A 26,635-nucleotide genomic window follows, 5' to 3' on the forward strand; every position below is an offset into this window, starting at 1 on the left:
GCCGTTTTTATATTTAACCCCTTTACAGTCCCTGGTATCTGCTTTGCTGAGACCCAACCAAGCCCAAAGGGGAATACGATACCAAATGACGCCTTCAGAAAGTCTTTTCTATGTATCAGAGCTCCTCACACATGCATCTGCATGTCATGCTTCCCAAAAACAAGTGCGCAATAGAGGCGTGAAAATGAGGCTCTGCCTATGATTAGGGAAAGCCCCTAGAGAATAAGGTGTCCAATACAGTGCCTGCCGGTTATTTTACATAATTCCCAAGAATAAAATAATTCCTCAAAGCTATGAAGTATTAAAATATGCTTATATATCAATCGTTTTAGCCCAGAAAATGTCTACAGTCTTAAAAGCCCTTGTGAAGCCCTTTTTTTCTTATGTGATAAAAATGGCTTACCGGATCCCATAGGGAAAATGACAGCTTCCAGCATTACATCGTCTTGTTAGAAATGTGTCATACCTCAAGCAGCAAAAGTCTGCTCACTGTTTCCCCCAACTGAAGTTAATTCCTCTCAACAGTCCTGTGTGGAAACAGCCATCGATTTTAGTAACGGTTGCTAAAATCATTTTCCTCTTACAAACAGAAATCTTCATCACCTTTCTGTTTAAGAGTAAATAGTACATACCAGCACTATTTTAAAATAACAAACTCTTGATTGAATAATAAAAACTACAGTTAAACACCAAAAAACTCTAAGCCATCTCCGTGGAGATGTTGCCTGTACAACGGCAAAGAGAATGACTGGGGAAGGCGGAGCCTAGGAGGGATCATGTGACCAGCTTTGCTGGGCTCTTTGCCATTTCCTGTTGGGGAGGAGAATATCCCACAAGTAAGGATGACGCCGTGGACCGGACACACCTATGTTGGAGAAACATAATTTATGTAAGAACTTACCTGATAAATTCATTTCTTTCATATTAGCAAGAGTCCATGAGGCCCACCCTTTTTGTGGTGGTTATGATTTTTTTGTATAAAGCACAATTATTCCAATTCCTTATTTTTTATGCTTTCGCACTTTTTTCTTATCACCCCACTTCTTGGCTATGCGTTAAACTGATTTGTGGGTGTGGTGAGGGGTGTATTTATAGGCATTTTGAGGTTTGGGAAACTTTGCCGCTCCTGGTAGGAATGTATATCCCATACGTCACTAGCTCATGGACTCTTGCTAATATGAAAGAAATGAATTTATCAGGTAAGTTCTTACATAAATTATGTTATATATAAACGTGCTAGAAACTTGAAAGATTCACTGATGATTACCGATCCAAGTCATTGTTATAAACAGGAAACCTGGGGGGAGCAGCCAACTCAAAAGCTGATCGGTCGCACAGTCTAAAATCTCCTGCTATACTAAGATAACATGTAAGTCTAATGACCGATCAAGCTCAAAAAAAGTAGGCATCGTCATAGATCTGGCACTCTAGAAGACTTGTGCAGCAGATTTTTTTGGCAAACCGGGTGTGAATAAGGAGGAGATTTCATGACCCAGGTGTATCTCTAAATGAGGTCTGATACTCGGAGTAGCCATCTTGCGGCCTCCTCAGTGATATAGGAAAAGAAGAAAAGAAGACAAGATTAGCTGCACTCTACTGCTGTATGTCTTTTCATAGGAGACTATCACACTACCGAAACATGTAGACTCCGGAGACCATTATGGAGGAAATATGCAATTTTTTGGATGGCTGCTGTAGGAGGCTTGAATGGTCATTTGAGGTGGCGCCTCGGCAAGTAGAAACTGTGAAACAAATTGAACAGGCTACCTACACGTTTCTCGCTCCAAACACGGCTGAGGCGAAGTCACAGCAGACGACAACCCTGTGTACAATAAATTGGGATTCGGCTGATCAACCCGCAGATAAGTGCCTGACTACTACCAGTATTACCCCCTGGGCACCAAATATACAGGTTCGTGCAGTTGATTACTTTTGTAGTGGCGAGATAAAAATACATAGAGTGGAACATTCAAAACCTGATACTCCATTAACATCTACTAGAATGCATACCGCCTTCTCCCCAGCTCCATCAAACACTTGCCTGGATCACGGAGGGTCATATGCTATGCCGGAGGTGAATATTGAATTGTGGCATTGGGAGGAGCAGCGGCCCAGGGCTCATTACAGAGGAGCTGCTGAACTACTCATGGCCGGTAAGAAAGTACACACTGACATGACCTCAATACCCACAATAATACGGGAGATTGGTCTGCTTGCTGAAGAGGGACTAGATGCCGCCCAGAGAATTTGTTTAGCTTTGCGGCTTGATGTGACCCTGAGAGCAGATCGGAGAAGCTGCTTGGGGACCATTATAAGGTTTCATTTCTATTCGCAAGGCTCTCCCCACTGTAACAGCTTGTCACCTCCTGCTATCAACCGGAGAGGAATAGGTTAACAGCCCAAAATGTAGCGGATCCTACTATCACAGCTGACTTTAAAAACAGGGCACAGTTTGATCCGCCGTTATATCTCGCCTCTGGACAGTTCTCCAAAGTTAGTTAACTGCGCACAAAGTTTTACAGATGAGGAATGTTAATTATCTTTCCGTCTATGTCATTTCATTTAAAGCTGTTTATTACGTTCTATATGTAATTTTATTATATATGTTATATACCCTGATGTAGAGGGTTTGTTCCCTCTCTATATTTATAGATTAGTATTTCAATCTGCTCCAATAGTGTAATTACACAGATTCCATGTCAATTTGAATACCTAAATAGACATATCTGGGCTAACAACCTCTAGAAATCCAGGTGCTTATTTCCATGAGTGCTGACAAATACAATATACCTGTCTACCTGTCATGCTGATGCTAATATGACTTGCTATAATTATAGCCCAATACCATAATGGTCTCTAAAATGTTATATCCTAAGGTGCCAAGATGGTTGGCAGCGTTACTACCTTATTAATACGCTTAGGTGTCTGATGATGACTGAGACAGCTACTTAGCCAATACTTAATAATCATCTTTGTATGAGACCCATATAATAGTTACCCATTGGTACTCCTTAATAAGACTTTGAACATGCATTATTTCATTTAGCAGTCATATGGAAAAATATTAGTGAGGTCACTAAATAAGTTGGCATAGTCAGCATTTTACTTGATGAGGGGTCTCTTGATAATAGAGAAAGCAATAATATTCAGCACTTAAAATTATCTTTTATTTATATTCACACTTTTCTGGCAATAAACCGCCTGTGTTGACTATGAGGCTCAAGTGCATACAATATATTACCTAGCAGACAGACTCCGGATCATGCCAAACAGTTAATCCCGCTCGACTATAGTGCAGCGTACTTTGTCTCTTTACATACTTTAGACCACCTTGAGACAAAGTAGTAGCCTATTTTTTGACATTCATGCACATGTCTAGCCCAACGATTGCAATAAGGTCTCCATGCAATTGACTACATAATTTGAAATTAACATATTACTGTTTTGTTGGGTCTATCATATAGCTCCGGGAGCTAGTGTCTGCACTTGTGGATGTTTCGCCTCACCTTTCACTTCTGTCAAATATAATGAGGAGTCACATATGCACATTTTATTTTAGGCCAATGTTAGACATTGTGTATTGCGTTTTCCTCCCCTAACAGTTTTGTGTGTTTGTTGATTTGCCTTCCTGTTCCTGGATGCCGGGCCCGCACCTAGGGGGAGGGAGCAAATTTATTTTTGCACTTTCTATTTAATTTTTATTTTCTCAGAGGGGAGGCATTCTAATGTATTCTAATGTTTTGCTAGATGTCCTTGCATTGCCCTCTCTACATTTTGCACTCCATTTGTTATTATGTCCCTCACTACAATCTGAAGACAGATAATTATGCTGATTGTTGCCTTTGTTTTATTCATCCTGTTCACCCTCTATCTTGTTTTTGCCCAGCAGCGGTCTAGGTAATAGTGTAAACTGCATTGCAATGTCCTCCCCTTATGTATCGCTGTGGGCTGCTTTCATTGCTGGGGCGGGTAGCCTCCTTTTTAAACGCCTGAGTTACTACTCACTGCTGGCTGGACCTGCACCAACGCCATACTATATAGTCTTTGCCCTCATGATATCATAATGGAACTGCATTATCCAGGTACCTATAGCTTTAGATCCTCAGACTTTATTATGGTAGAGATAACATCAGTCCCCGTGTAATCAGCCCATCCATATGGCCATGGTGTTTTACTTACTTGCAGTTCGTTCACAATGAGTCAGAAAGCTGTGGCATATGTTACCCCTCTAAAGATACACGATTCTTTGACGTATCCTGTTTACTATATTTTATTTACCACCTCCTACCCCCCCTGTATATAATATACCTCCTACTTTAGGAGGGTTAACCTTGCGGTTTCTCTTGTCTATACCGCACCCCCAATTACTCCCTCCATATGCACATCTTGCAATACAACATAGGATTGACCATCTTTTTCTTTTTTCAGCTTGGCAAGATTGTCTAACAATTTTTTATCACCAGCTTTATTGCAGATTTTTAATCCATCGCAACATATCTATATGTTTTCTCATATTACTTATACACAGAAAATAATTCCTCCTTCATAGCATTTCAATCTTTTCAGGGTCCGTGAGTGGCCCTTTCTGTTACTAGAGGATATTACACTCGTTACAAAAAGAGGTTTTATTTCTATATTGTACTATTACATTTCTGCTGTTTTACACTTTTTATTGTTAAGATAATTTTGCCTGGGTACAATCGGCAAACTGTCATTCTTACTTTGCTGTACATTAGCATATTATTGTACTTGTTGAAAACCTCAATAAAAAAATTTATTAAAAAAATAAACAGGAAACCTGGCTATACCAGAGGAAGAAACAAGGATGCTACAGATGCACTGGTTGCACCACTTGTAGCGCCATGATTCAAGGATCTACATTTGGACACCCGCATCAACAGAAGAGGTACCAGATTAGACACTTCATTACCTGTACAACCACTTTTGTAGTATACCTGTTGAACTGCAGCTGTGGCAGATTTTATGTGGGTAAGACCACTGATGACGCGAGGACACGGCTCGCTAACCATTGGTTCGCTATCAAGAGTGCCTTAAAGAAAGGAACCATTGATCAACCGGTGGCCAGACATTTTTTGGAACAGGGCCATGATCTCCGATTAACCCTCATTGACCATGTCCCCCACTTAGACGTGGGGGGGATATGAAGAAGCTCCTCCTACAACTGGAGGCGAAGTGGATCAATTGGTTAAATACCCTACAACCTCATGGCTTGAATACTATGTTTGACTGGCACTGTTTCCTGTGATTCCTCCTTGAGAGTCAACTTTTTTGTGACTGTTGTCATATGAGAGTCCATTGTCACATTGTGTTATACATAGTTCCTGTAATGGGAGTGTATAGGGCCCACTGAGTGGGTGGAGAGTCCATAGTCCATTTCCTGATCAGGGCTCTAGATCCCTTGTCCTATTTTATTTGTCTTTAAATTTTTTATATTGACATTGGGCTAAACTGGCCACCTTATGTACCCTGGGCGTTTGGCTCTTGTTCGATTCTTAGTATTAGTGGTAATTGCTATCCCACCCTTTATAGCTGGTAGACAGTGCCTAGAGTGAGAGGCATATTTTGCACTCTTATTTGGATGTGCCACCCCTAGTTTTGATTAGATTATTCAGACTAGATTATGTAATCAAGATTATGTATTTGATCTATGGCACAATAGGTCCTTACTATTCCCTCCTTAGTCCACTCCATAACATACTAGACGCTGTTTGTTATTGGCATTGACTCATAAAACGTTCGATTTGCACTAAGTAGTGTTGTGTATCAGTGTATGATCTACCTGTTTACTTGTAACTAGCATGATGGCCCCTATGACAACTTTGACGCTGGGTGTTGATTGGCTGTTGTCCATCATGTGAATGTTTTTGCACCCTGTCCATGGATAGATACGGGTTCAGCTAGCGGCTGTCAATTTGTCAGCGGGACAGCTACATGTATGATAGGTGTATGTCTCCTTGACAGGGTAGTGCTTTATGTGTACTTGCAAAACCGTATCACACTACTGATGCAATTTGAATTGGGATTTATTTAAGTGTATTTTTACGATCGTCCCTATGGCAACCTGGACGCTTGGCGGTAATTGGCTGTAGCCTACCTCATGACTTAGAGTGCCTTACTTTGTTACTTCCTGGTTTACGGACGGAGCTGAGTTGCTCCTGTGGCTGCCAGCTTATCAGCGGGAGATCTCAGTACACAAAGGGGTGAGTTTGGCCGACAGCACAACGCAATACAGTGCTATGTATATGTTTTAGGTTACAAGATATGTCCACTAAATATGGCCCATTTTGTTGCGTTCCTTAGGTTTAATCAATATAGTCATATTTATTGAATATTTATAAAGTAACAATCTGTTTAAATGTAGGGTGATGTAAGATTCTCTGTGTATGCAATCCATGTTTTTTCAGTTCTCTTTCAAATTAATATGAGTCACTATCACCATGAGAAATGTTTACTCAGACAGTTTATGTAATATAGCACCATTGTTGTTATTGTGACTTAGTGGTTACCTTGACTACTGTCTTTTGGCGTTTTATTTGTCTAATTAGGGGGTGGGGTTTATCTTTGTTTGGTTATATATGTATTTCACTTTGTATCATTTGTGTCTGAGGAAGGGGAAAATACCAGTGAGTGCAAGTTTTTCTGTTGTTGTGAGGCTCGAAACGTCGCTATGTTTTTATCCTGATGTTGTTCTAAATAAAGAAGAAGTTTTTTTAAAAGATTGTGCTGTTGCCATTATCTATTTTTTTGAATTATGTATGGGAGGATGGCAGGCCTCCAAGGCAAACGTGCACTCTAAAGGTAAAATTGCAAAAAGTGATACTCCTTGAGAGAGAAAAGGAAAATAGTGCTGGACTGTCTGCTATATTTATTATATATATATATATATATATATATATATATATATATATATTCTGTCTTATTTGCTGCCAGCGATTCCTCTGTCTGTTAGAATACCTCAAGTTTCTGTAGTGGGTCCTCTACTCTTCTCTATTTATACTTCTTCACTGGGTAAATTTATCAGCTACGGCTTAAAATATCACCTTTATGCTGATGATACTCAGATCTACCACTCCAACCCTGTTCTCTCTCACTCTGTCCTTTCTCATGTCAGTGACTGCTTATCGGGCATTTCTTCCTGAATGGCCTCTCACTACCTAAAGATTAACAAGTCCAAGACTGAGCTCCTCCTAATCCCCCCTCTAGCTCTACTCCAATATCTGACTTCATTGTTGGTGGCACCACTATCTCTCCATCACCCCAAGTCCGTTGCCTCAGCGACTTGACTACTGTAATAACCTGATAACTGGCCTTCCTCTCTCCCACCTCTCCCTCCCTTCAATCCATCCTAAATGCCTCTGCCAGGCTAATCCACCTTTCACAACGCTCTCTGTCTGCTGCCCTTCTGTTTGAGTCCCTTCACTTGCTCCCCATTCACAGCAGAATTAAATTTAAAAACAAATTATGCTTACCTGATAATTTTCTTTTCTTCAGATGGAAAGAGTCCACAGCTGCATTCATTACTTTTGGGAAATAAGAACCTGGCCACCAGGAGGAGGCAAAGACACCCCAGCCAAAGGCTTAAATACTCCTCCCACTCCCCTCATCCCCCAGTCATTCTGCCGAGGAACAAGGAACCGTAGAAGAAATATCAGGGTGAAAAGAAATATCAGGGTGAAAAGATGCCAGAAGAACAAAAATCACAGCCGCCCCCATAAAAACACGGGCGGGGAGCTCGAGACACTTTCGAAGAAAAGAAAATTATTAGCTAAGTGTCACGACCCCCAAGGCTACCCCCACGCACCCCCTACTACATGGTTCACTCCCTGTTACATTAGATTTGGCTATTTCATGGCTTATGGGATCTCCCAGATGCGTGCTATGTGTTGTTTTGCTGTTTACACTTGGTCATGAAAGAGATGATCTATGACCGGGAAAAACTCTCCTAGGCTGGCCGGGCTCCTGGAACTCCTGGTCGGCCACCTTAAAACCGACACCCGCCTAACCCCTCTCAGGCTGGCCGGGCTCCTGGAACTCCCGGTCGGCCACAGAACAGCAGGACACCCGCTAACTTTACCCCTGGTTGCTCCAGCCGCCCTTTGCCCCAGAGCTCCGCTCTTTTGGGGATTGCAAGCCCCTAGGGAGAACAAGAGGTGGGGGGATTACTGGAGGGGAGCTCCTTTGGGAATCGGGGTTTTTGGACACCCCTACCCCTATAACTTCAACTGGCTGTATCTCCGGTCACCAGTAACGAATCACCCTGCTTTTTGGACTGTGGCATCTGGTTTCAAATGACACGCTGGAAGTACTGCCGCTCCCCCTGGATCACCCCGAAACCATCACATCTGGGTCCTGGGATTCTGTGGGACTATGGCTGCTATGGAGGCGCCAGTCTGTCTGGAGGGGTGGGAATGGTGGGAAAATTATGGGATTGTCCAGTGTCTTATCAAGATGAGCTTTGTGTATAAAAGGAGTGTATGTTTTGCAATAAAATCAGTTCCTGTTTCACCTGAATGCTAGTATGTCTAGTTATTTGGGTGGGCTCCAGCTAAAATCACTTTCCTGTTCTACATAGCAGCCTGTTCCAGGCAAAGAAAGGACCCTCTGGCAGAGCTACCTAGTCTGGGTAGCCGGAGTCTGCCACAGGGTGGGACCCTGAATACTGGTGCTGTCGGGCATCAGGGGTGGCTACAGGCTGTGGTCACTTGCCAGCTACATAGCTGCAGTAAGCAGGGAGGAAGCAGGACCCGTTTGGCGGAGCTACCCAGTCGTGGTAGCCGTCACATTGGCTGGCAGCGGTGGGATCTGCTTCTTCCACATGATTACTGCTGACAGAGGAGAAAGGCCACAGTAGCCGGTAACTATGGAAGTCGAATTTCTAAAGAGTACAGGAGACGCTGGCCTATTTACCTACAGGACGAGCTGGAACAGAGGGACCTGATCCGCCAGCTCCAGGAAACCAGGGAGAGGAGGTAGGTGTCCTCCCTCCCCTTACACAGAACCCCTTCCCGGGAGAGGAGACAGTCGGTCTCTCTCCCCAGTGGCAGAGCCATTCTCTGGGAGAGGAGGTAGTCGTCCTCCCGCTGCGTAAGCAGAACCCCTTCCTGGGAGAGGAGACAGTCGGTCTCTCTCCCCAGCGGCAGAGCCAGGAGTAGGAAGAGGAGACAGTCAGTCTCTCTCCCCAGCGGCAGAGGCATCCCCTGGGAGGGGAGGTAGTCGTCCTCTCTCCCCTTATGCAGAACCCCTTCCTGGGAGAGGAGACAGTCGGTCTCTCTCCCCAGTGGAAGAGCCAGGAGCTGGGAGAGAAGACAGTCAGTCTTTCTCCCCAGCAGCAGAGCCATCCCCTGGGAGCGGAGGTAGTCGTCCTACATCCCCGTAAGCAGAACCCCTTCCTGGGAGAGGAGACAGTCTGTCTCTCTCCCCAGCGGCAGAGTCAGGAGCAGGGAGAGGAGACGGTGGGTCTCTCTCCCCAGCGGCTGAGCCATCCCCTGGGAGCGGAGGTAGTTGTCCTCCCTCCCCATAAGCAGAACCCCTTCCTGGGAGAGGAGACAGTCTGTCTCTCTCCCCGGCGGCAGAGCCAGGAGCAGGGAGAGGAGACAGTCCGTCTCTCTCCCCAGCGGCAAAGCCATACCCTGGGAGCGGAGGTAGTCGTCCTTCCTCCTCTTACGCAGAACCCCTTCCTGGGAGAGGAGACAGTCGGTCTTTCTCCCCAGCGGCAGAGCTAGGAGAGAAGACAGTCGGTCTCTCTCCCCAGCAGCAGAGCCATCCCCTGGGAGCGGAGGTAGTCGTTCTTCCTCCCCGTAAGCAGAACCCCTTCCTGGGAGAGGAGACAGTCGGTCTCTCTCCCCAGCGGCAGAGCCAGGAGCAGGGAGAGGAGACAGTCTGTCTCTCCACAGCAGCAGAGCCATCCCCTAGGAGTGGAGCTAGTCGTCCTCCCTCCCCTTACGCAGAACCCCTTCCTGGGAGAGGAGACAGTCGGTCTCTCTCCCCAGAGCAGAGCCAGGAGCCGGGAGAGAAGACAGTCGGTCTCTCTCCCCAGCGGCAGAGCCATCCCCTGGGAGCGGAGGTAGTCATCCTCCCTCACCTTACACAGAACCCCTTCCTGGGAGAGGAGACAGTAGGTCTCTCTCCCCAGTGGCAGAGCCAGGAGCAGGGATAGGAGACAGTCGGTCTCTCTCCCCCAGCGGCCAAGCCAAGAGCAGGGAGAGGAGACAGTCAGTCTCTCTCCCCAGCGACAGAGCCATCCCCTGGGAGCGGAGGAAGTCGTCCTCCCTCCCCTTACACAGAACACCTGGCAGGGAGAGACAGATGTCGATAACTCTCCCCAGCGGCAAAACCCCTTCCAGGGGGAGGAGACAGTCGGTCTCCATCCCCAGCGGCAGAGCAGTTTCCCATGGAGTGGAGGTAGCCGACCTCCCAAACCAGCTGTAGATCTCCTTCTTGGGAGAAGAGACAAGACAGTCTCTCCCCTCAGTAGCTTGGCAGGGTCTCTACCCTTTTCTCGTACCGGAGTATTTCTCACAGGGGGCAGGCCAGGGGGGTACCCACTCATGTAGTTGGTGCAACAAGTTGGGGCACCCGAGTTTTGCCTGCCCCACCAAGGAGCAACCTCCACCTACAGCTGCGAAACCGGAAATGGCTTTGTTGGATACCCGCCCCTGCAGTTGGTGCCACAAGTTTGGGCACCCGAGTCTTGCCTGCCCCACCAAGGAGCAACCTGACCTCTAGTCTGGGGTGGGAATACAGCAGGGAAACTGGCACTGGATTTGTTTCTGAGTGGGTCAGCCGGTACTCAACCAAGTGTCACAGAGGGAGGCAGTGTGGCCATGAAACCTAAAGACACTAGAACTAGTGGAAGAGCAACTGTTTGAGAGCTGGCCTTGGCAAACTTGTTTGGGACTTTGCATTGTGTGCAGGGAATAAACATCAGCGCAGGGAATAAACATCAGCAGGAACCCCCCAAGATGCCCCAAGCCCAGGAGAGATGGGATAATCTTCCCCAGCAACCGAGAATTGGAGGGCCACCGTCGGACAGCCCCAGGCCGACCCGCTAAGGGTCTAGCCGGGTCTGCCGAACTGGAGGGGGGGAGATGTCAGATACCAGACCCCCAAGGCTACCCCCCACCCCCTACTACATGGCCACTCCCTGTTACATTAGATTTAGCCATTTCATGGCTTATGGGATCTCCCAGATGCGTGCTGTGTGTTGTTTTGCTGTGTACACTTGGTCATGGAAGAGCTGATCTATGACTGGGAAAAACCCTCCCAGGCTGGCCGGGCTCCTGGAACTCCCGGTCGGCCACCTTACAATTGACACCCGCCTAACCCCTCTCAGGCTGGCTGGGCTCCTGGAACTCCCGGTCGGCCACAGAACAGCAGGACACCCGCTAACTTTACCCCTGGTCGCTCCAGCCGCCCTTTGCCCCAGAGCTCCGCTCTTTTGGGGATTGCTAGCCCCTAGGGAGGACAAGAGGTGGGTGGAGTACCGGAGGTGAGCTCCTTTGGGAACTGGAGCTTTTGGACACCCCTACCTCCATAACTTCAATGGGCTGTATCTCCGGGACCGAGAGCTTTCAAATGACACCCTGGTATTGACGCCGCTCCCCTGGGATCACCCCAAAACCATCACATCTGGGTCCTGGGATTCTGTGGGTCTATGGCTGCTATGGAAGCGCCAGTCTGTCTGGAGGGGCGGGAATGGAGGGAAAATTGTTTGATTGTCCATTGTCTTATCAAGATGAGCTTTGTGTATAAAAGGAGTGTATGTTTAATAATAAAATCAGTTCCTGTTTCACCTGAATGCTAGTATGTCTAGTTATTTGGGTGGGCTCCAGCTAAAATCACTTTCCTGGGCTACACAGCAGCCTGTTCCAGGCAGAGGAAGGACCCTCTGGCAGTCTGCCACAGGGTGGGACCCTGAATACTGGTGCTGTCGGGCATCAGGGGTGGCTACAGGCTGTGGTCACTTGCAAGCTACATAGCTGCAGTCGGCAGGGAGGAAGCAGGACCCGTTTGGCGGAGCTAACCAGTCGGGGTAGCCGGGGTATCCATCACAGAAAGCATAATTTATGTTTTTCTTCATAAATGGAAAGAGTTCACAGCTGCAGTCATTACTTTTGGGAAAACAATACCCAAGCTATAGAGGACAATGAATGCTAAAACGGGAGGGTACAAAAGGCGGCCCATTCTGAAGGCACCAAACCTGAAACCACAACCCCAGAAAAAAATTTGAAAAAGAAAACACGGCCCCAAGGACACTGATCCACAGATAGTCCACAAGCCGAACTAGAGCCCGCAAACAAACGCAACTGAGCCAACACTCCTCCAGAAGATACCATCCCCCCAAGGACAAACCTCAACCACACAACCCCTCATAGAAAGGGTGGACAACAGAAAGCTCCGAAAAGGAGAAGCTATGGAAGAACAACAAGGATTTCCAGAAAACCTTAAAAATGGCGCAAAAAAAAAAAAAAGTGAAATCCAAAAAGCGAACCACGCTCATAGGGACCCCAAGGTTTCCTGAAACAAGGGAAGGCAACACCCAGACCCCGACAGCACTGAACCACAAGGATGGATGGGGAAACAGAACAGAGAAGCAAACTTCCCTGAAAAAAATAGAGCAATTGCCTCTAACAAACGACTGAAACCGAAGTCCCAAGTCGCCAGGAACACAGAATATAAAAATATTCTCACCAACATTTGCGATAACCCCAGAGAAGCAGCCTCTGAGCACCAAACGCAGCAGTCATACTAAGATGATTGAAAAAAAGGAAACACTTGCATGCAAGTAAAAAGTAGACGAAGATACAGTAACATCCAACAACTAGTGGGTACACTCAAGATATCCAAGGCCGCAAAAAAAGGTTCTCCAGACCTCAACAAAACGAGGAGACACCACTCATCTCAGATCCTAGTCCACACCGGACCAGCCCAAGCAACAGGACTAAAATACAAGGGAACAGAAGGGCCCCAACCACCAGCCCCAAAAGAAGGGCCCCAACCACCAGCCCCCATAGAAAGAAAGGGCGGAAAAGGAGAGCCCCAACAGAGCTCGGAAGCCTTCCAAAAGCACCTACAAACAGATACTTCCAAGGAGGATCCCCATAGAGATAGGTAGAAAAGACAGAAGTCTTATGAATCTAGCCCGACACTCTATGGCAGACTCCACATAGCACCCACAACGGGCACTCCTAGAAGAACCTATAAAGATAAGCAGAACTATGCGGTCCAGAATGGAAACTGCAAAGTCATAGACAGAAAAGAACAATCCCAGAAAGAGTATCACCCTCTTAACAGGACAGCCTGTCCACCCTCCTACACATAGGACAGGGCAACATCTTCCAGAGAGAGGAAACCTCACCTCTAAGGAAAGCAAGCCTCAAGTGAAGGGCACAGACAGGAACGGTGCAAAAGCTCACAAGGCCAAGTCGTAAGTAGAGCCAAACGAAGTCATCTAGGCTCCCCTGATGACCACAAAAAAGGGACTCTCCAAAAGGAAAGCACATACCCTTAAGAACAAGAAAGGCCGCAAGGAGCCTAAGCACACAGAGCTCCTTGCCCAGCTGCTAGTCGCACAACTAGCAAGACCATAAGAAATAGTCCACGTTCCCTGAAGAAAAAGGGCTTCCTTGCCAGATATAGAAAAAACTAAATTTATGCTTACCTGATAAAAAAAATTGTTTGACAAGGTGAGTCCACAGATCATCTCTAATTGCTATTGGGAATATCACTCCTGCCCAGCAGGAGGAGGCAAAGAGCACCACAGCAAATATCACCTCCCTTCCCTCTAACCCCAGTCATTCGACCGAAGGAGAAAGAGAAAAAGGAAGTAACAAGGTGCAGAGGTGCCTGAGGTTAATAACAAGAAAAACTGTCTAAATAAACAGGGCGGGCCGTGGACTCACCGTGTCAAAAAATAAATAAATTTATCAGGTAAGCATAAATTTAGTTTTCTTTATAATGACACGGTGAGTCCACGGATCATCTCTAATTACTATTGGGAATCAATACCCAAGCTAGAGGACACCGATGATAAGGGAGGGATAAGACAGGGAACCTAAACGGAAGGCACCACTGCTTGAAGAACCTTTCTCCCAAAAGAAGCCTCAGCCGAGGTAAAAGTATCAAATTTATAGAATTTTGAAAAAGTGTGTAGAGAGGACCAAGTTGCAGCCTTGCAAATCTGTTCCACAGAAGCTTCATTTTGAATGCCCAGGAAGAGGAAACAGCCCTCATAGAATGAGCTGTGACTCTCTCAGGAGGCTGCTGTCCAGCAGTTTCATAGGTCAAGCGAATTATACTTTTCAGCCACAAAGAAAGAGAAGTAGCTGTAGCTTTCTGACCCTTACGTTTCCCAGAGAAAACAACAAACAGAGCAGAAGACTGGCGAAAATCCTTAGTCGCCTGTAGATAGTATTTCAACGCATGCACCACATCTAGGTTGTGCAGCAGACGTTCTTTATGAGAAGAAGGGTTAGGACACAAAGAAGGAACAACGATTTCTTGATTAATGTTCCTATCCGAAACCACTTTAGGGAGAAACCCTAACTTAGTACGCAGAACTAACTTATCCGAATGAAAAATAAGGTAAGGAGATTCAAACTGCAACACCGAGAGCTCAGACTCCTACTACTACTACGAACAGAAGAAATAGCAAAAAAAAAAAACTTTCCAAGATAACAACTTAAAGGGACAGTAAAAAAAAAATTATTTCATTATTTAGATAGAGAATACATTTTTTAAAAAGTTTCCAATTTACTTCTATTATCAAATTTGTTTTGTTCTCATGTTATTCTTTGTTGTAGGGATACCTAGGTAGGTAACGTGCACATGCCTGAAGCACTACATGACAGGAAATAGTGCTGCCATCCAGTGCTCCTGCTAATGTATAACATTGTTGTAAAACTGCTGCCATATAGTGTTGTGGACACGTGCACACTCATGAGCTTTCATCCTAGCTTTTCAACAAAGGATAACAAGAAAACGAAGAAAATTTGATAACAGAAGTAAATTGGAAAGCTGTTTAAAATTGTATGCTCTATCTAAATCATGAAAGAAAAAAAACAGAATTTATGTTTACCTGATAAATTACTTTCTCCAACGGTGTGTCCGGTCCACGGCGTCATCCTTACTTGTGGGATATTCTCTTCCCCAACAGGAAATGGCAAAGAGCCCAGCAAAGCTGGTCACATGATCCCTCCTAGGCTCCGCCTACCCCAGTCATTCGACCGACGTTAAGGAGGAATATTTGCATAGGAGAAACCATATGATACCGTGGTGACTGTAGTTAAAGAAAATAAATTATCAGACCTGATTAAAAAACCAGGGCGGGCCGTGGACCGGACACACCGTTGGAGAAAGTAATTTATCAGTTAAACATAATTTCTGTTTTCTCCAACATAGGTGTGTCCGGTCCACGGCGTCATCCTTACTTGTGGGAACCAATACCAAAGCTTTAGGACACGGATGATGGGAGGGAGCAAATCAGGTCACCTAGATGGAAGGCACCACGGCTTGCAAAACCTTTCTCCCAAAAATAGCCTCAGAAGAAGCAAAAGTATCAAACTTGTAAAATTTGGTAAAAGTGTGCAGTGAAGACCAAGTCGCTGCCCTACATATCTGATCAACAGAAGCCTCGTTCTTGAAGGCCCATGTGGAAGCCACAGCCCTAGTGGAATGAGCTGTGATTCTTTCGGGAGGCTGCCGTCCGGCAGTCTCGTAAGCCAATCTGATGATGCTTTTAATCCAAAAAGAGAGAGAGGTAGAAGTTGCTTTTTGACCTCTCCTTTTACCGGAATAAACAACAAACAAGGAAGATGTTTGTCTAAAATCCTTTGTAGCATCTAAATAGAATTTTAGAGCGCGAACAACATCCAAATTGTGCAACAAACGTTCCTTCTTCGAAACTGGTTTCGGACACAGAGAAGGTACGATAATCTCCTGGTTAATGTTTTTGTTAGAAACAACTTTTGGAAGAAAACCAGGTTTAGTACGTAAAACCACCTTATCTGCATGGAACACCAGATAAGGAGGAGAACACTGCAGAGCAGATAATTCTGAAACTCTTCTAAAAAACTCTAAGCCATCTCCGTGGAGATGTTGCCTGTACAACGGCAAAGAGAATGACTGGGGTAGGCGGAGCCTAGGAGGGATCATGTGACCAGCTTTGCTGGGCTCTTTGCCATTTCCTGTTGGGGAAGAGAATATCCCACAAGTAAGGATGACGCCGTGGACCGGACACACCTATGTTGGAGAAATTGGGTTTTAGGTCCCTTTAATATCTAAGGAATGCATAGGCTCAAACGGAGCCTGCTGAAGAACTTTAAGAACAAGGTTAAGACTCCAGGGAGGAGTAACATGTTTGAACACAGGCCTGATTCTGACCAAGGCCTGACAGAATGATTGCACGTTTGGTACATCTGCCAGACGTTTATGTAACAAAATAGACAAAGCAGATATTTGACCCTTCAAGGTACTTGCCAATAACCCCTTCTCCAAACCCTCCTGGAGAAAAGACAGAATTCTAGGAATCCGAACTCTACTCCAAGAGTAGCCTCTGGCTTCACACCAATACAGATATTTGCGTCAAATCTTATGGTAAATCTTTCTAGTGACAGGCTTACGAGCCTGAATCAAGGTCTCAATAACCGACTCCGAAAACCCGCACTTAGATAGAAGCGTTCAATCTCCAAGCAGTCAGCTTCAGAAAAACGAGACTTGGATGAAGGAAGGGCCCTTGAAGTAGAAGGTCCATCCTCAGTGGAAGTCTCCAAGGTGGAAGAGAAGACATCTCCACTAGGTCCGCATACCAGATCCTACAAGGCCACGCGGGAGCAATGAGGATCACCGACATCTTCTCCTGTTTGATTCAAGCAATGACTCGTGGAAGGAGAGCGAACAGAGGAAATAGGTATGCTAAACTGAAACTCCAAGGAACTGCCAGAGCATCTATCAGTACCGCCTGAGGATCCCTTGACTTCGACCCGTACCTCGGAAGCTTGGCATTCTGTTGAGATGCCATGAGATCCAGCTCTGGCTTTTCCCATTTGAGAATCAAGTTGGAAAACACCTCCGGATGGAGCTCCCACTCCCCCGGGTGAAAGGTCTGTCTGCTTAGAAAATCCGCTTCCTAATTGTCCCTGGAATGTGAATCGCAGACAGACAGCAGTTGTGGGCTTCCGCCCACTGCATAATCTTGGCTCCCTCCGCCATGGCCAAGGAACTCAGAGTTCCTCCCTGATGGTTGATGTAAGCCACTGAAGTTATGTTGTCCGAATGAAACCTGATAAACCGGGCTGAAGCTAACTGAGGCCAGGCCAGAAGAGCATTGAAGATTGCCCTCAGCTCTAGGATGTTTATGGCAAGAACAGACTCCTCCCGAGTCCATGTCCCCTGAACCTTTAGTGAGCCCCAGACTGCTCCCCATTCCAGCAGACTGGCGTCTGTTGTCACAATCACCCACGTAGGTCTGCGCAAGCAGGTTCCCTAGGAGAGATGATCCTGAGACAACCACCAAAGAAGAGAGTCTCTTGACGCCTGATCCAGAAGAATTTGCGGAGACAGATCTGCATAATCTGCATTCCATTGCCTGAGCATGCATAATTGCAGAGGTCTGAGATGGAACCGGGCAAACGGAATGATGTCCATGGCAGCTACCATCAGACCGATCACCTCCATACACTGAGCCACTGACGGCCGAGGAGAGGACTGAAAGACCAGGCAAGAGTCGAGTTTGGTTTTCTGACCTCTGTCAGAAATATTTTCATTGATAAGGAATCTATTATGGTTCCCAGGAACACTACCCTTGTAGCTGGAATCAAGGAACTCTTTCCCAAATTCCCTTTCCATCCGTGAGAACGCAGAAAAGATAAAATCTCTGTGTGGGAGTTCACTTGTTGGAAGGATGGCACCTGAACCAGAATGTCATCCAGATAAGGCGCCACTGCAATGCCCAGTAACCGGAGCACCGCCAACAGAGATTCCAGGACTTTTGAAAAAATTCTGAGAGCTGTGGCAAGGCCGAATGGAAGAACCACAAACTGGTAATGTTTGTCTAGAAATGTGAACCTCAGAGACTTGTGATGATCCCTGTGGATGGGAACATGCAGGTACGCATCATTTAAATCTACTGTTGTCATGAATTGATCCTCTTGAACCAAGGGAAGAATGGAACGAATAGTTTCCATCTTGAAGGACGGAACTCTGAGGAACTTGATTAAACTCTTGAGGTCTAGAATTGGTCTGAAAGTTCCCTCTTTCTTGGGAACCACAAACAGATTGGAGTAAAAACCCAGACCCTGCTCCTGCATTGGAACAGGAACTATCACTCCCAGGATAGATAGGTCCCGGACACAGTGTAAGAACGCCTCTCTTTTTATCTGGTCTACAGATAATCTTGAGAGCAGAAACCTGCCCATGGGAGGAAAGGTCTTGAACTCCAGTTTGTATCCATGGGACACAATATCAACTGCCCAGGGATCCAGGACATTCCGAACCCAGGTTTAAGCAAAGAAGGAAAGTCTGTCCCCCCACAAGATCCGGTCCCAGATCGGGGGCAGACTCATCATGCTGACTTTGAGTCATTAACGGGCTTCTTAGATTGCTTCCCCCGAGTCTGAGATTTCACCCTCAGACGCCACTGAAGTTTCTTCCGCCTCAGATTTCTGAGAAGGAACATTCGGAATAGCCACGACTGTGTCAGAAACCTTACTCACTGATTCCATAAATTTCCTCTTGCGCTTTCCCTGCAGCATGGGAAAAGCATTCAGCGCATCAGTTACCGCAGAAGATATTTGGGTAGCAATGTCTTGCAACGTAACTCCAACCGGAGTGAGAGAGAAAACGCAGGGCACTGCATGTGTGGACGATAAAGTTTGGGACACTTGAGGAGAAAGCTGCGGCATATTTTGAACAGGAGACCCCTGAACTGCATCCGCCTTAGTCAATGATGGCTCAGGATCAAAAAGTCTATCCCTGTAATGCAATGTTCTCTCAATACATGAGGAACAAAAAGGGATTAGTGGTTCCACATCAGCATAAAAACACAAAGTACAAGTAACATTTTGCAGGGCCTCTTGGTCCATATTTACCCAATAATTGAACAAATACAAAATAAAATACTTATATTTTAATTTTAAATGAATGGAAAAAAAACATTACTGTCCCTTTAAATTTTAAACATAACTTTTTTTAATGCAAAAAAGAAATGGTTGTTCCAGAGCACCCCAGACAGCCTCTACACCTTAGCTTAGCTCTGCTGAGGTGCCTACCTGCCCTATTGGTTACCGGAGACAATAGCTAGATGAAATCCGGACCAAATCCAGCTGCTCCCACCGGTGCCTGGCGACCGTTTCACTGAAAACTGCAGAGCCGCAATAAAGTATTTCTCCCCTACAGTACACAGGTAGTAAGAGAAAGGCACGCAAAAGAATCTTTGCTGCCTCAGATAGCCCCACCCATCGTGGGTGTATCAAAACTAACCTCCCGGCAGGAATTATTGTACTCTGAAAGTAAAGCCGCCGAGAGCAAGCGAAAACACTAACACCTAGACTGGAACATACACCAACTGAGCCTATGTCTTCTCTCATCCCCAGTGCCTGCAAACACTGCCTTACATTATTCTATTAACCCAATAAAATTAGCACTTACCTCAATGTAATCTGCCAGGCAACAGGGCAGCTCACTAGGTTTGAGAGGCATTCTCCCTCACATGGACCTGTGGAAAAAAGGCAAAGACTGAGTAATCTTACTCAGGCTTTCAAGTTAGGGCAGCAATAACTATTTGGGAGGCGCAGTGAGGATTACACCCCACAAGTTCCCAATTGCTTAAAAGTCACCAATGCTCTACTGAAGAGACTGACATGGGCTACGGCTACACCCCAGGAGAAGGCAGAACAAACTTGCACTGCTGGAAAATAATAAAATCTTGATTAAAGAATCGTCTTCCAGACACCTAAACTTTACCACCTCCTTGTGCTTAATGTAGGCAAAGAGAATGACTAGGGTTAGAGGGAAGGGGTGATATTTAACAGCTTTGCTGTGGTGCTCTTTGCCTCCTCCTGCTGGGCAGGAGTGATATTCCCAAGAGTAATTAGAGATGATCCGTGGACTCACCATGTCATTGGAAAAGAAGCCGAGCCCCAGAATTGTGTAGACAAACATTACCCCAGGGAACACCATACCCCGTCTTGGAAGTAAGACCAACCCATAGAACGGGTCTAAGACTCACATAAAAAATCCCAACCTAAGGGAAAGAGAACACCCCGTACAGAAATCCAATTCCAAAGAGCAATAGGGCATGCCAGAACTGAAAAGATTCTAGGCCCAACAGACTATAAAACCCACACTTCCATAACTGAGGGAAAAACATCAGGGACAAAGTCACTCAAAGAGCGAGTCAATAAGGCTAGGCCTCATAATCTCCTCAGATTACGAACCCAGAGGACAACATCCAGGGAAGAATAATGCATAGCATCCCAACTCCAGAAACAACCCCTAGACATAGCTAGGATAAGAAAAATAGCCAATGATCCCAATAAGGAACGCAAACCCCCAGAAAAAAGGAGTCCGCAAGGCCCTCCCATATGGCAGCCTCAACCGCTAAGGAGAAATATACTCAGACCAGAGATCTCAACCCTATGGAAGAGTCCCCAAAAAAGGAACAAGTCCAATAGCCCTGGGAAGGCAAGACCACCAAAAACGGCGGTAAAGAGGTCCAAAACCTGAAATCCTTCACCCACGCAGGGAAGCAAAAACACTCAATCCGAAGAATCGGATCCTACGGAGTGTGACGGACTGAAACTCCACCGAGTCCCAAACGGCCAGCTCGGAGCCGATGAGGACTGAACCAGCCCCGCAGGTCCTCTCAGAATGCTTAGTTGAAACTTGTAAAGATAAGATTATAAACAAACACGAACAGTAATGCAAGCACACAGCGCCAAAGCCAGACCAGCCAGGCAGACAGGCTCCATGTGACCGAATTTAGGCCTCAAGCCATAAGGAGCTGAACCTCAGCCCTTACTTGAAAGGCCGAGATACACACCCCCAGAAAGGGAGAATAAACGACAAGCAGAGGACTAACGCGTCCCCATAAAAACTTCCGTAGAAGTAACCAGTGCGATCATGAAATCACGAGTATCAATTCCAGAAGAGAAAATTCCTGAAGGAATATAAAACAAAAGATGAGCTTGTAAAATCAAATAAAAGACATCCTAACCGGATTAAAAAGAAAAGGACAACCCGTAGGTTAACGCCCAATGACAACAGGCACACGCGCAGGACCAGCCCAACAGAACCCTGCCCGACTCAAATCAGATTATAAAAAAGATTACTTCATCCCCATATAATTAATTCTGAGAGCTATTAGGAGAGGAAGACCCAGAACCCCATATCCATTAAGGATGGGATCCGCCAACAACGACAGAATGTGCAGTAGCAGAACACGAAGGCGCGCCAGTCTGTACCGAAAAGCACAGCACACCTCCACCGGAGCCTCAGGACTAGTCGCTCCCCCAGATAACTGAACGGGCTATCACATGCCTAGGGAACCCGGGTTGACAAAACACGAACACAATCTTAAGCAGATATCTGGAAGCTGTAGATGTGCCAACGCCATAAGAATTTGGAAACGGAAACGGGCCGCAACCTCCGGAGGGAACAAACCAACCTCCAGGGAAGGATAAGCATAATCTGGGTCACCCACACGTGTAGCATCAGAAAGTGGTAGGGAACTCGCCACTCGAGGGACAGAACCCTCAGAGGCGGATGGCTCAGCGACCCCTTGATTTCCAGGTCCCGAGGAATTGGGTCCATTAGAACGGCCTTCGGAACATAACTGACTGTCCTGGGTCATCTGGGCCGGTTCGTGTTTATCAAAATAAGTAGAATCAGAATCAGAGACCACTTGAATCTCAACATCAGAGTCCTCCATAACTGGGAATAAATACAAAAAGTTTGAACTAAATTAGACAACTAAATCTAAACGGCACCTTACACCCCCAATGGCTGGGGCACTCACCACCTCCTAGCACCAGACACCAGCGGACCAGAATCTTTCCGTCGCCACATGGTCAGGAATGCGGAACTGGAGAGGCAAAAAATGTGACCAGGCCCGGTCACAAGGTAGGCCGTACAATCCAAAAAAAGCGAGACCGACCGTTAAGGCCGCATCACTACCAAGGCCGTTATGTTCCACAAGGCCTTAAGCCAAAGTAACACTACACATAAGCAGGTTGAATTACATAAACCTGATTAAGCCCCCCTGTTCAATAACCCCCCTTTAGGAGATATTAACCTTTGATTCCAAGATACAAAAGGAGCCTCACTGAGACCCTAAGTTATAGTTAGTCCCGCAAGGTGGTAGCCTCTCGGAAAAAACATAAGTAATACAATACATTCACGAGAAAGTAAAATGAAACGATCTTACCAGAATTCATGCCGTAAAGGAACACGGCCCTTCAAGTGTGACAGATAGTAGCGTCGCCTCTGCCATGGACTTGAGAGAAGAAAAGCAGGCAGCAAAACTCGCCAACGCTGATTGCTTGTGGAGTTGTTAATATGAGTTGGGATGGTTTCGCAGAAAGTCTCTCCCTGCATCTCCGGACTCTAACTTTCATCCATGCTCTCACTGAGAGGCTGATAGGAGTACTTAAAACTCCAGTCCCATGCCGAAGAGTACTAGCCTCCATAAGAGACTATCAAAAACGTCTGACACTTCTCTGCCAACCTCCTAGGATGAAATGCAAAGAATAACTGGGGGATGAGGGGAGTGGGAGGAGTATTTAAGCCTTTGGCTGGGGTGTCTTTGCCTCCTCCTGGTGGCCAGGTTCTTTTTCCCCAAAAGTAATGAATGCAGCTGTGGACTCTTTCCATTTATGAAGAAAATTCTCCTCCTGACCTACAAAGCCCTTAACAACGCTTCTCCCCCCCCCACACCTGTTCTCACAAATTCCCTCAATTCCTCCTGTATTTTTTGGATAAATTCTGTCCCATCTCTTAAAAATAGTGTATCATTGTTTTACTTTTAGCTTTTGTACCTATATATATATATATACATACGCACACACATAGCTACGTACACAGGGATTTTGTTTGTGGGTAATCACCACTACCACCACATCTGCCATCTCATAACAGGTAATATTTGTAAACATCAAGTAAATACTATAGTTTCCAAAAGAATGTGCTGCACAATTAATCAAGCATTGTAAATAACTTAGTCGCTTTAATAAGTACAATATATCAATCAATAATCAATGAGTACCTATATATTATAACAGCATATGTAAAATATTCTGCAACGCTAAATAATATAGCTAAGTGAGGTGACACAGAAGAAGCATAAGGGGGTACAAATTCATTTTATAATAAGAAGAAAATTAATACATTTGATATTTACTGCACTGCACACCTTGAAGGGTTACAAATGATATAAGAAAAACTTTTTTGCCCAAATGTGTCAGGAAAAAAAAAATCATAAAAGAAACTTCTTTGTATTAGAAAATAATGTAAAATACCAATAGTTCCCATAGAGTTTAAGTAAACTGTTTGTAGCCTGGTTTGAAAAAGAAAAAGTTAAACAACACTTAATTTACTCTTACTAAATAAAGACACTTAGTACAACACACAATTGTAATCCTTGTTATCACCTGAGGGTTCAAAATGGTTGATTGAGTTCTATGAACCCTGATGATTCCTTTGAAGTTTTGTGGCCCTTCTATATACAATGGGATTAATACACTGACATAATCTCAGTCACATCCCAGTGACTTTCAGCCAATAATACGTTTAAATTTCCACCCACCTGTCTTTGGAGTTCAGCCAGGTTGTAAGGCAAAGCTCCTTCCTCTAGTGGTGCTATCCTCTCAATGTCTGTCAAAGTCAGACGCCTGCAAACAAAAGCACACATTGCTTACATTTGTATACTTGACAAAAAAATGCCATAAACACATAAAAAGCCCTTTTGTTAATCATATTTTCTCACTTAATAAAGCAATAAACTGCGGTAATCATCAATTGGCCAGCCCAGATATGTACTATTCATTAGTTTGGGAACTAAAAGTTTTATGATTTATTTATGTTTAAAAATAATGACCTTCATATTGCCCCATAAGTACATTTGTAAAGAATAAAGCTTTCTAACATCATCCAACTTGATGGAAGGGATTCACTTTTAACATCAAGATATGAGCAAGATAGAAAATAAAATATTCCTCTGCCTACAGAGTGCAAACATAAAATCTGGTTTGTCATGAGCTTTCCAAAATATGTTGGGAAAATAAGAAATTGCTTTGTAAATACATTAAGATAATATAAAAATTGAATTACCAAGAGGAATACCATAAAAAATATATAGTAAGTTACCCGGAAGCATTGAATAAATCTGACAGCTGAAACAGAATATCAGTTTCCAGAGGGGTGATCTGTCCAAATTTGTTTGCAGAATGGGCGAATTCCTCTATCAGAAGAGTAAAACATGTCAGATAATCTGTATAGGTTACATTCTCTCTCTCTCACATAATACACTGTTTAATTTTATTTATATACAGGTGAAACTCGAAAAATTAGAATATTGAGCAAAAGTTCATTTATTTCACTAATGCAACTTAAAAGGTGAAACTAATAAATGAGATAGACTCATTACATGCAAAGCAAAATAGTTCAAGCTGTGATTTGTCATAATTGTGATGATTATGGCTTAGAGCTCATGAAAACCCCAAATCCACAATCTCAGAAAATTAGAATATTGTGAAAAGGTGCAATATTCTAGGCTCAACGTGCCCCACTCTAATCAGCTAATTAAGCCATAACACCTGAAAATGATTTCTGAGCCTTTAAATGGTCTCTCAGTCTGGTTCAGTAGGAATCACAATCATGGGAAAGACTGCTGACCTGACAGTTGTGCAGAAAACTATCATTGACACCCTCAATAAGGAGGGAAAGCCTCAAAAGGTAATTGCAAAAGAAGTTGGATGTTCCCAAAGTGCTGTATCAAAGCATATTAATAGAAAGTTATGTGGAAGGGAAAAGTGTGGAAGAAAAAGGTGCACAAGCAGCAGGGATGACCGCAGCCTGGAGAGGATTGTCAGGAAAAGGCCATTCAAAAGTGTTGGGGACTTTCACAAGGATTGGACTGAGGCTGGAGTCAGTGCATCAAGAGCCACCACACACAGATGGATCCTGGACATGGGCTTCAAATGTTGTATTCCTCTTGTCAAGCCACTCCTGAACAACAAACAACGTCAGAAGCGTCTTACCTGGGCTAAAGAAAAACAGACCTGGTCTGTTGCTCAGTGATCCAAAGTCCTCTTTTCTGATGAGAGCAAATTTTGCATCTCATTTGGAAACCAAGGACCCAGAGTATGGAGGAAGAATGGTGAGGCACACACTGCAAGATGCTTGAAGTCCAGTGTGAAGTTTCCACAGTCTGTGTTGATTTGGGGAGCCATGTCATCTGCTTGTGTTGGTCCACTGTGCTTCATTAAGTCCAGGGTCAACGCAGCCGCCTACCAGGAGATTTTGGAGCACTTCATGCTTCCTTCCCGGAGACGAGTTCTATGGGGATGCTGACTTAATTTTCCAGCAGGACTTTGCACCTGCCCACACTGCCAAAAGCACCAAAACGGTTCAATGACCGTGGAATTACTGTGCTTGATTAGCCAGCAAACTCGCCTGACCTGAACCCCATAGAGAATCTATGGGGCATTGCCAAGAGAAAGATGAGAGACATGAGACTGAACAATGCAGAAGAGCTGAAGGCCGCTATTGAAGCATCCTGGTCTTCCATAACACCTCAGCAGTGCCACAGGCTGATAGCTTCCATGCCACGCCGCATTGAGGCAGTAATTGCTGCAAAAGGGGCACAAACCAAGTACTGAGTACATACAGTATGCATGCTTATACTTTTCAGAGGTCCGATATTGTTCTATGTACAATCCTTGTTTTATTGATTGCATGTAATATTCTAATTTTCTGAGATTATGGATTTGGGGTTTTCATGAGCTGTAAGCCATAATCATCACAATTATGACAAATCACGGCTTGAACTATCTTGCTTTGCATGTAATGAGTCTATCTCATATATTAGCTTCACCTTTAAAGTTGCATTAGTGAAATAAATGAACTTTTGCACAATATTCACATTTTTCGAGTTTCACCTATACTAGTAAATATATATATATATATATATATATATATACACACACAAACACACAGTATATACACATACACACACACAAACATACTCACTGTAACTCAGCAACCTCCGGGGTGCACTTAAAAAATACTTATTTAGAAACAATGATGTAGGAAGGCACTCACTGTAGTTCAATTCATAACTTTTATTCAAAAGTGAACGTTTTCGGGGTCACCCCCGTCCTTGACCATGAAAACGTTCACTTTTGAATAAAAGTTATGAATTGAACTATGGTGAGTGCCTTCCTACATCGTTGTATGTATGTGTATATATATATGTATATATACACACACATTTATATATATATATATATATATATATATATATATATATATATATATATATATATATATATATACATATACACACACACACACACACATATATATATATATACACACACATACACACACACTATATATATAT

At 44.7% G+C, this 26,635-nt stretch overlaps 1 protein-coding gene across 1 annotated transcript in view; it reads right to left on the reverse strand.

Moving 5' to 3' along the window:
• SLC25A12 (solute carrier family 25 member 12) overlaps positions 1-26,635 on the reverse strand; it is a 402,930-nt gene that overhangs the window by 234,037 nt on the left and 142,258 nt on the right. Inside the window, exons 8-9 of the mRNA XM_053698431.1 lie at positions 24,379-24,472; positions 23,819-23,903 (exon numbers count right to left, since the gene is read on the reverse strand). Of these exons, the coding sequence (XP_053554406.1) occupies positions 23,819-23,903; positions 24,379-24,472 (179 nt within the window). The remainder of the gene's footprint in view (positions 1-23,818; positions 23,904-24,378; positions 24,473-26,635) is intronic.

This window comes from Bombina bombina, chromosome 1 (genome assembly GCF_027579735.1).
Source record: "Bombina bombina isolate aBomBom1 chromosome 1, aBomBom1.pri, whole genome shotgun sequence".
Lineage (NCBI taxonomy): Eukaryota > Metazoa > Chordata > Amphibia > Anura > Bombinatoridae > Bombina > Bombina bombina.